General features: G+C 53.9%; 3 protein-coding genes across 3 annotated transcripts; 1 reads left to right on the forward strand and 2 right to left on the reverse strand.

The window, feature by feature from the left end:
• Positions 1-700: 700 nt before the first annotated feature.
• On the reverse strand, positions 701-1981 carry PODANS_2_5090 (uncharacterized protein; the record flags this gene model as incomplete). Its single annotated transcript, XM_001911236.1, has 1 exon — positions 701-1981. The coding sequence occupies one exon, from the start codon at positions 1979-1981 to the stop codon at positions 701-703; it is 1281 nt and encodes a 426-aa protein (XP_001911271.1).
• Positions 1982-3588: 1607 nt separating this feature from the next.
• PODANS_2_5110 (uncharacterized protein) lies at positions 3589-4676 on the reverse strand (the record flags this gene model as incomplete). Its single annotated transcript, XM_001911237.1, has 3 exons — positions 3589-4253; positions 4315-4464; positions 4532-4676. Coding segments are annotated over 3 exons (960 nt in total), but the record flags the coding sequence as incomplete, so codon positions are not given.
• Positions 4677-7336: 2660 nt separating this feature from the next.
• On the forward strand, positions 7337-9405 carry PODANS_2_5120 (uncharacterized protein; the record flags this gene model as incomplete). The annotated part of the gene is made up of 7 exons (XM_001911238.1): positions 7337-7367; positions 7428-7513; positions 7564-7684; positions 7795-7908; positions 7972-8217; positions 8275-9024; positions 9074-9405. The coding sequence occupies 7 exons, from the start codon at positions 7337-7339 to the stop codon at positions 9403-9405; spliced, it is 1680 nt and encodes a 559-aa protein (XP_001911273.1).
• Positions 9406-10218: the final 813 nt, after the last annotated feature.

Consider the following 10218-nt stretch of genomic DNA (forward strand, 5'->3'; position numbering starts at 1 on the left):
ATGTATTGATTCACGGAATCCTTCGCAGGAGGTCGTACCCACGAGAGGACTGAGGTCCTCCTGTATTTCCTGTATTCATCTCTGCCGTATCCTTATACTGGTCATCATTGTCTGCTCGTTTGTTCAAACTCAGCTGACTCAACTGCTTCTTCTCCGCTCTCATGCTTCCCGTCACGTCGTTCTTAAATCGGATGGAATCTGCGGAGATCACGAGTCGACGTCTGGCCGTCGGAGTCGGAGAGGCAGGAGAGGGCCCTCTCGGCATCTCGGGGACGTTCATGCTGATGTTGTCTGGAGTGGGATAACGAGTACCTGCTGTTCCGGCGCCGGTTGACGAGCTCGTCAGCACTGATTCTCCTGGAGCCCAAGGTGGGGGTCGTTGGCGAAGAGAGAGAGGCTCCTCCATGGCCGCATACTGAACGGTTTCCAAAGGAGCGGGAGGGTATCCATACATCTGCTCACCAGCGGCATCGTGGTAATTCTGATTATGGTGATGGCCCGTCAGGGATGTTGCTTCCGGGTCCGCGAGCGATGGCTCCTCAGCAGTGGGCGACAACAACGGCATGGAGGCCATCGCGCCAACTCGATGTTGGGACGAAGAGCGAGCATTCCCAGTCCTTGGCCGTTGCCGCTGCACCGAAAGTGAAGACCGGCTCATCCCGAGTCGTCCCGGCCCTCCACCGGATGCTCGTCCTTCCGCCTAGTTAGCCAACCGTCCCGAGTCTAGCAGCCATCCGGAGGAAGTAGACTTACTAGCGTCAGGAGTAGGACTAGGCGGAATAGGTGATCCTCCTTCTTCGGATTGCCTCGAGTGACGATTTCTCAACCCGCTCCCCCATTCCGCAGGCTTTCTCACCACAAACGACTCAGACGCAGAAGGTCTGAGCCCACCAGCCTTGTCCTGCAGAGACTCCTGCTGCCGGTAGTGATGCCGAGCATGCTGCTCCGAGATTGCCGTCGGGCTGGACTTGAGCACGTCCAGGTTCTTCATATGCTTGACAACCTCCCGCCAGTGCACAATCAGCATCTCAGCAATGCTGTTCGCAACATGTATCTTGTCAACAGACAACGCCCCTCGCCGCGAATGACTAGCCTCCGTATCCGTGGACGTTTTACACTTCCTCCTCTCTCGTCTGGCAGCAGGTGGCGTAACAGGAAACAACACCAGCCCCTGCTTTGGATTCGCAATCCTCATCGTATATCCATGAATCAAATCCCCCACCAGCAACGGCCCAAACACAATCCCTAAAGCGTTATACCCCATCAAATCCGCCGTAGGCAGCGGCCGTCCCAGTTCATCCTCCCTGGGAGTCTTCTCCGCCGTCCTCCCAATCAAACACAGCAACCCAAACACAGCACAAATCAACTCCCTCCGAAACTGCGACTTGACCGTGCCAATAGCAAGCGCAATCAACCTCGCCCTCAACTTCGTCTGCTTCGTCCTCGGAAACTCTGGATCCCCCTTCAGCTGACTGTGAATAGCCACCAAGGCATCAAACAAGGCCAAACTCCCCAATATACCCCCCGGCAGTCCCGCCAGCAACCGTTTAAACGTCGAGGCCACATCGTGCGTCCCAACCTTGATATGACTCGGCAGATTCGGACACCGAATCGTACTCGCAATCTCGTCCTTGTCCCCCTCGGCACAGCAATAATACTCATACAGCGCATTCACTACCCTCACCGATCCCGGAATGCGAAACACCCCCTGAGTATCCGCCGCATGCTGAACCAGATATTGCGCCGTCGCCCGAAAGCACGTCGGCAGCACCAGCGATCCCGCCGCATACTCGCTCGGCAGATACAAGAAGCTCTTCCCGCACAGCCTCACCAAGCTCTGCAGGTCCTCATCCTTGAGCGAATCCCTCCTCATCATCACCCCATTCACCAAATGCATGGCCAAATCACTCACGCTCCTCTTATGCTTCACCATCTTCTTCCCCTTTTGATCCTCCCCCCCTTCCGCCCCCGTCGTAGTCATCGACCGCCCACTCAAACTCGCAACCCCACTCCCACCCGAGACCTGCCTCCCCAGAAACGTCCTCGAAAACCAACTCCTCTTTGAACAATGTCGATTATTCTCCTGCTGCTGCAAAGGCGACCTATCCGGCTGTTGCCCTTGTCAGCCCCCCTCCTCACCCAACAACAACAACAATCACCAAGAAACAAACCTACCGACTCTTGCCCTCCCCCCCCACCCTCAACCACCACAATCCCCCTAACCCCATACTTCGCCGCCAACCGGTTATACTCCCCCACAAACTCGCTCCTATCCCCCACCTCATCCGTATCGCTCAACCCCCCCAAATCCCCGCTCGAGCTCGTCCACGTCGCACTGCTATCATTCCCTCCTCCCCTTCCACCACCAAAAGTCGCCGAGTGCGGAAGCGGTAGCTGTAACCTTCTAGGTCCTATCCCAGGTCCAAACCCACCGCCAACCGGTGAACTCTGAAAGTTCCCCCCACTGCTGAACGACCGTCCTCCCGCGAGATTGGATGGCTGGTGGGTTTCGAGGGAGGCATACCTCGACGACGACAGTGACGGCCCCGCCTCGTCAATATCTGATAAAGGTTCGTGGGTGTTGTTGTCATCCTCCTCCTCCTGATCAAGCGACTCGCTCGACCAGGTCCGTTCCATCCGAGCGCGTCGACCTTCGTCCCCATGACGAGGAGGCGGAGAAGAACCGCCGAACCGGAGGGTTTGTTGATGGTGCTGCTGCTGTTGCTGCATCATCTCGTTTGTTGTATCCAGTAAACGACAAGGGAAATAGCAAACAATCGAATCGGAGGGAGGAAGAGCGCAGGATAAAAGTATTATTCAACACACACACACACACACACTCACACACACACACTCACACACATACACACACACGAGAAAGATGAACAGACCCCAAAAACAGGATTGTCTTCAGCAGACGGTCTGTCTTTCCCCCCATGCTTCCAAACAAAGGAAAGAAAGAGATTGTGTCAAGGTCAAAATTAGAAAGAAGACCTGATGGTGTGCATCATCTCCTTGTGCAGGCAGGTAGGTGCATCTGCAAGCTGCTGCAACAACAAAGAGGCAGGCAGGCAGGTACCTAGCAACGCTAGTGTGTCAGTTACCTTAGGCTTCTCCCCTCTGCTGCTTCCCGTTTTGCATGTTTGACTTCCAGGTTGTTCAGTTCAGGCAGGAGGAATTGGATGCCCCTTCCAACAAACGGAAGAAGGAGGGACCGTGGGCGAGTAAAGTGTGGCTGGTGGGAAAGCTTCAAAGGGACAAGGGGAACAGACACCACATAAAACATGTCACAAATCTCAATTAATAAACAGAAAGAGAGAGAGAGAGAGAGAGAGAGAGAGACAGAGGGAGGGAGGGGGAGAGAGTCAGAGTCAAAGTCAGAGAGAAACAAAAAGTCTATACCGTGGGGTAAAAAATAGAACAAAATATGCAACCATGGTATTCCTTGTCCACATCCGGCCCGTGACGCCATGCAAATGCAAATCAAAATAAATCGGAGTCAAGCATAACCCAAGAGGCCTGGTGAGGGACACAGGGTAGATACTGGTCCCCGTTCCAAATATTATCATGCCCATGCCGCCCCCCGACCTAATTCCCCCGAATATCGTCGTCCTCCTCGCCATAGAGCAAAACATACTTTAGAATGTCCGATAGTGAAATGATGCCCTTGAGACGGTTATCGTCATCCACCACAATCAACCGATGCACCCTTGACTTCCGAATTGTGTCAAAGATGGCATCCAGCCGGTCATCCTCATTGCACGTGTAGATGCCACCGAATTCTTCGGCCCGTCTGGACAGCGCCTCGCCCACCGTGGCGCTCAGCTCGTCGTAGGCGCCACCCTTGATGCAGGGTATCACATCGACCGCCTCAAACAGGTTCAGAACCCTGTTGTCCTTGTCGATGATGGGCACCGCCGAGATGTTGTACTTGACCATGAGGTGAATAACGTCGAGAACCGAACTGCCCATGGTGGCCGTCGCCAGGTCCTTGTAGGTGCCCAGCCCAAGCTCTCGGACGGGCTTTTTCAGCAACATGGTGTATTGTTCGTTGTTGACGGCGATGAACTTGAGGATGCGGTACTGCGTGATGACGCTGACAACCATCTCCCTTCCCGTCTCGTCGTCCCGATCTACCAATGGGATCCTCCTGGCTCTCGTTTTGAGCATGCGCCGACATGCCTCATACAAGGGGCGCATAGGATGGACCGACACCGTTTCGAGCGGCAGCACGCCAATCGCCCTTTCAATGTCTGCCGCCTTCATTTTAGCCCCCGTCTCTCCTAGAAAACCTCCTTTGCGGCGGCCACCTACCTCGAAGACTGCTCAGGCGGAACTGATCGATGTGCGCAATCTCGTCAGGGAACTGGCAGTAGTACTGAATGACATTGATAAAGTCGGTGCTCGTCAGCAGGCCGGCAAAGGCTGAGTTCTGCGAATCCCAGAGCGGCGCTGACACGATGCCTGCATGTTCAACCCGGAGTCAGTACGTCATGGGGTAGCAGAGGGCGTCAAGGAGGGGTCCGCGAACCGTTTTGTATGAGAATGTTCAAGCTCTTCTTGATGAGCAGGTTGTTATCGAGCACAACCAAACGGAAGGACAGAGGCAAGACATCGTAACTCGTCCGGACCTTGAGGAACTCGCGCACCCCTCTCTGTTTGTCCAAAACCACGCGTTAGCTTCCATGTCGAGGCCATCAGGGTCTGCTGCAGCCCATGGCCGGAACCCCGCATCAGCAGCAGTTGCATTGCGAGGTTGGGAGCGCAGGGAGACAGCGGGGTTCGTTCCCAGCCAGGCGGGTTGGGCGCGTGGCCATTCGGAACATGGGGAGGATGGGTCGATGTATGTTTGAACATGTGTGCCAGGCAGGCCGGGCTGTCTATGTATGTATATACATGTATATCATGTGTGTATCATGTGTGTGTCTGGGTGCGCGTGGATGGGAAGGGCGCGGGGGTTGACAGGCTGGGCAAGGGGGGGGGGCACGATGGGTGTTAGATAGATAAATGCTCACCAGACCCTGCATCTGCTCCTTGTCCAGCGGACCTGAGGCTCTATTATCCGACATTGTGCGACTGATGGGCTTTGGACGCAAGTAGGAGGACGGGGCCGCGACAAAGGGGAGCTCGTGACCATGTCGCAGCGGCAGCGGGCCACTGGAATTGGTTCCAGCCGCAGAGGTTGTGGTGGGAGAGGAGGCAACAGGAGCACTGCCCTCGGTGGCAGGTCCAGGATGTGCCTTTTCGGCGGGCGTACGAGTGTCGTCTTCCATTATCGTGATGGTGGAACGTGGCCGCACATAGGGAGGGACTCTGCTGTTCCGCGGCCGGTGCGCTTCGCCAGGCGCAAAAAAAGGAAACTTGTCTCTGGGGTCCAAGTTCCAGACAGAGCAAGCCTCCTTTGCGGTGGAAAGTGTTGTTGTGTTGCCGCCCAGCGGGACCGAGGACCGGAGGTAGTCGAGAAGGGGCAGACCAGGAGGGAGGGAGAAAGAGAGAACAAAGGGAGCTGCAGCCACTCTCTGTCCAGATGCTCGCTAGGCCAGGAACAAGACCTCTCTTGTCTGGAAACTTGTGATACAACGGGGCGGGCACTTGGAGAGTTTTATCGGGCAACAGTTCCAGAGCTGCTTGGCTCTGCTTTGCCCGATAAGAAATAATAAGGTGCGACGCTATACCGCTGGATACCTGCGATTAGTGCATGTGGATGCCGATCCGTCCTGTGGCTTGGGGCTGTGGCTCCGGCACGCCATTTCGATATGTCATGGCTTGGTTCAAAGAGCCACAACCTTCTGGCACTGCGCTGCTGATTACCAGAGTGAGATGTCATATTTTCATGTCTACACAGTGTTGTCAAGTGATCTAATTCCATGGTCTGGATGAAGCTCCTCTGGTTCAACCACTGACAGCTCCCTATCTCGAGATGCACAAGGTGGGGCACACCGAGGGTAGAGGGGCTGGTCCAAACGTCTGGAGGATTGTGATACAAAATCAAGCAGGTTATAAGTCGTCAAAAGCTATATGTGCTAGTTAATCCATCCGTCTTGGTCGATTTCAATACGCTGTCACAGGGTCCAAATGTGAAAATGTTCAAAATGTGATGGTGATGAGTCTCGGGATTAGAGGAACGGAACTTTTGCCCCGCCATTCCCAAGCATGACTTCATTGCCTGTGGCCTTCATCCTTCCCACCTTGGGCACGGCAACATATAGCCTTCTTGGAGGATTGCGGTGCCTTATGGGATGAACCTTGGAGTATTTGCAGGTTTCATGGTGTACTCATCCCACAACAGCGTCCAAAATATTGGATTGTGTTTTATGCGCGTAGAGTTTTCTGGATGGCCATCAAAGATCACCGCAGGATGCTCTGAAACAGGTATGCCGAAGCCGAAGATCGGGGCCGTTCACAGATGCATACATAGATTGCAGGTGCTCCATGGATATGCGCCACAACCGCTGTAAATTGTGTCTCGTAATTGATGCTCCCTGAGCCATATGCCACTCTTGTGCTCCTAGAGTAGCAGCCTTCTATGTCCTACAATATCTGCTTGGCCATTGGCTAGACAGTCCAATTTTTGATATGAAGTCGATTTCATCTCTGGGGAAGCGAGCCGAACTCTCCACACTTGCCAAGTGGAACAAGGCCTGATAAGCCAATGTTCAGATGTTGACGTAGGTAATCCATCCCCGACGGTCGTCTCGGAGTGAGGCTGTCAGGAGAGGGCAGACATGTTCGTCTGGAAGGGCGGGAGGCGGGAGGCGGGAGGCGGGGAGGTGGTGGTCGGTGAAGGTGGTGAGCCTGACGTGCCTGACCGGCAACACGTTGTCGTTCTTGAGCTGTCACAGCTTCCAGGGCTCTGTCGCCAACTCATGTTGGGTGAGTGGGTTGCCGTTGCCGAGCTGCAGGGTACAAAGGTACAACATCAAGCAGCGCACAGGCCACAGCAACCCCAGAAGCTGTGTTGGATAAGGCAGCGTCGATTCGATGACATGAGCGCCTCCCATTGTGCGTGTGTGCGTGTGCCGTGCGATTCCCTGGTGATCCAGGTCCCCCAAACAACAAACAACATCGGCCTCGGCAGCCCAACGCCTGCCAACTCAACCTGACCGCTAGGTACTGGCCGCCACTGTGAACCCCATCAAACTCCCCATTCGAGGGCCATGTTTCTTTGATATCTTTTCTCTTGTTGCACATCCCGCCCCCTTCCGCTGCAAGCCAGCGACAGCCGCCAAACGACCGAGCTTGCTTTTCAATACCTACACCACACCAGACAAACCCCGACATCATCTCACCCCGAGCCTTCGAACTCGGACCCCTTGGCGCTCTTCCATCAGCCGCCATGGGTGTCTGTAATTCTACTTGTTGTGGAGGTACGTCTTTTCCGTGTCCGGTATCCGATAGGGCCGTTGCGCTGATGCTAGATTCCGCAGGCAAATCCCGCGATGGGCTATACGAAAATGTCCTCGCCGACAACGAAAGGGAGGCCGTAGCCGACCTTCTTCAATACCTTGAAAACGTACGCTGCCACGGTTATTGGCCGTCTACCCGTTGCTGACATGCTGATAGCGTGGAGAGACCGATTTCTTCTCCGGTGAACCTCTTCGAGCTCTGAGCACTCTCGTCTTCTCAGACAACATCGACCTGCAACGAAGCGCGAGTTTGACATTCGCCGAGATCACAGAACGAGGTGCGTGGGCAATGACCCGCATGTGCGGCCTACTTTCCGCCATGCTGTCCAAGCACGGGCGAGACCAGGCCGTCGCCGTGTGCAAATCGCTAACATGTGATCTTCTACAGACGTACGAGCCGTCGACCGCGACACCCTCGGGCCTATTCTCTTCCTTCTGGAGAACTCGGACATCGAGGTACAACGAGCGGCTAGTGCCGCGCTGGGAAATCTTGCCGTCAACAGTAAGGACACCGCCGGCAACCTTTCGCGGAGCAACGCCATCGGATGCTAACACAAACGTACAGCGGATAACAAGGTTCTGATTGTTCAGCTTGGTGGTCTCCAACCCCTTATCCGGCAAATGATGTCGCCAAACGTCGAGGTTCAGTGCAACGCCGTCGGGTGTATCACCAATTTGGCTACCCATGAGGATAACAAGGCCAAGATCGCACGGTCTGGTGCCCTTGGTCCATTGACACGCCTCGCCAAATCGAAGGATATGAGGGTACAGAGGAATGCCACCGGGGCTTTGCTCAATATGACACATTCCGGTATGTTGGTTGTCACGACTTCTGTGCTCGGCAAATCGCGGCTAACAAGTTTTGTAGACGAAAACCGGCAACAACTAGTGAATGCTGGTGCCATCCCCGTCCTCGTCCAGCTTCTTTCCTCGGCCGACGTGGACGTCCAATATTATTGCACGACAGCCTTGAGCAATATTGCTGTCGATGCTGCCAACAGGCGGAAGTTGGCGCAGTCCGAGACCAGGCTTGTGCAGTCCTTGGTGCACTTGATGGATTCATCATCGCCAAAGGTACAATGCCAAGCCGCCCTGGCACTTCGAAATCTCGCCTCAGACGAAAAGTACCAGCTCGAAATCGTCCGCACCAACGGTCTTGGGGCTCTCCTCCGTCTACTTCAATCTTCTTACCTGCCTTTAATCTTGTCCGCAGTCGCATGCATACGCAATATCTCCATCCATCCTTCAAACGAGTCGCCAATTATCGAAGCCGGATTTCTCAAGCCACTGGTTGACCTCCTCGGTTCTACTGATAACGAGGAGATCCAGTGCCATGCGATCTCAACGCTTCGAAATCTTGCCGCAAGCTCTGACCGTAACAAGTCGCTCGTGCTCGAGGCGGGCGCCGTACAGAAGTGCAAGCAGCTTGTACTCGAGGTTCCTGTAACGGTTCAATCCGAGATGACGGCTGCTATTGCTGTTCTCGCCCTGAGTGACGAGCTCAAGACACATCTACTGGAGCTTGGCGTCTTTGAGGTTTTGATTCCACTCACGAAGTCACCCAGCATTGAGGTCCAAGGAAACAGTGCTGCCGCCCTGGGCAACCTGTCATCCAAAGGTCAGTGGTGTTTTTTACAGTGTATTGTGTGTGTGCTAACCATTTCTAGTGGGCGATTATTCGATATTCATCCAGAGCTGGACAGATCCTTGCGACGGCATTCACGGCTACCTCAGCAGGTTTCTCGCCAGCGGAGATGCCACCTTTCAGCACATCGCGATCTGGACGCTGCTTCAGCTTGTTGAATCCGAGGATAAGAAGCTTATTGGGCTCATTGGCAAGTCCACGGATATCATGGAAATGATGAAGCAGATTGCCAACCGACAGGTCGAGTCGGACAACGAGCTCGAAGACGACGATGAAGGCGAGGTTGTCAGTCTCGCTCAGCGCTGCTTGGAGTTGTTGGGTCAGGGTGCGTCGAAGAGTCATATTGAGGGTTGAGACCGGCACGGCTCTTCAATAGGAGGTTGAGCTTTTGTTCTGCGCTTGTTGGCATTGTTTTATTGGTTCATTCTGGCTTAAAATATTCATTCGGCATAGTACTCGGCGTGGAGTTGGCGGCGTCTGTATGAATTACCATGCACGGAACGGGAAGGAAGGAAGTATGGAGGAAAGGGGGGGGTTTCGGAAGACCTTGTATCTTGAACCTGAACCGGTCGAGCATATGGAAGGGGTCGTGGCGGTGGTCGGGTTATGGAACAGGACAAAAAGAAGGGAAGCCAGGACATGGAGCACTTACTACATGTTTTTTTCTCCTCTTTTTCAAAAGACCCGCCGGGGCTTCTTTTGGGACCTCTTTTTTTCCTTTGTACTACTACACATTACCACTATGGCACACAGAGAGAGAAATAGTTTTTGTGTTTTTTTTCTTCGGGCTTTGACAGTGTTTTTGGCCTCTTTGGGGCGTCTTTTTCACTATGTTTTATACACGGGTTATGATGGTTGTTGTTGGGTGGGGGAAGAAGGGGGGTGGGGGGGCGGTGATTGTTTGTTGCTATTTATTTTTGATCCATACCACCTTTTATTATTGTGAATTCCAACTTTTATTCCGGCAGCATTAATACTATGCCTTGATTGTTGTTTTGACCTCTGTTCATTGTGGGATTGATGACATGAATATTGCAGAGACAATAAGTAGGTTCTTGGCAGATAGTTCATGTAAACAGGAGAGAAGGTGAGTAGTATTTTTTTTTTCGGGGGGGGGGGGGGGGGTTAAAAGCAAAAATACATTCATCATTCCAGTCACTGTGGCCC

This window comes from Podospora anserina, chromosome 2 (genome assembly GCF_000226545.1).
Source record: "Podospora anserina S mat+ genomic DNA chromosome 2, supercontig 2".
In the NCBI taxonomy this organism is placed as follows: domain Eukaryota; kingdom Fungi; phylum Ascomycota; class Sordariomycetes; order Sordariales; family Podosporaceae; genus Podospora; species Podospora anserina.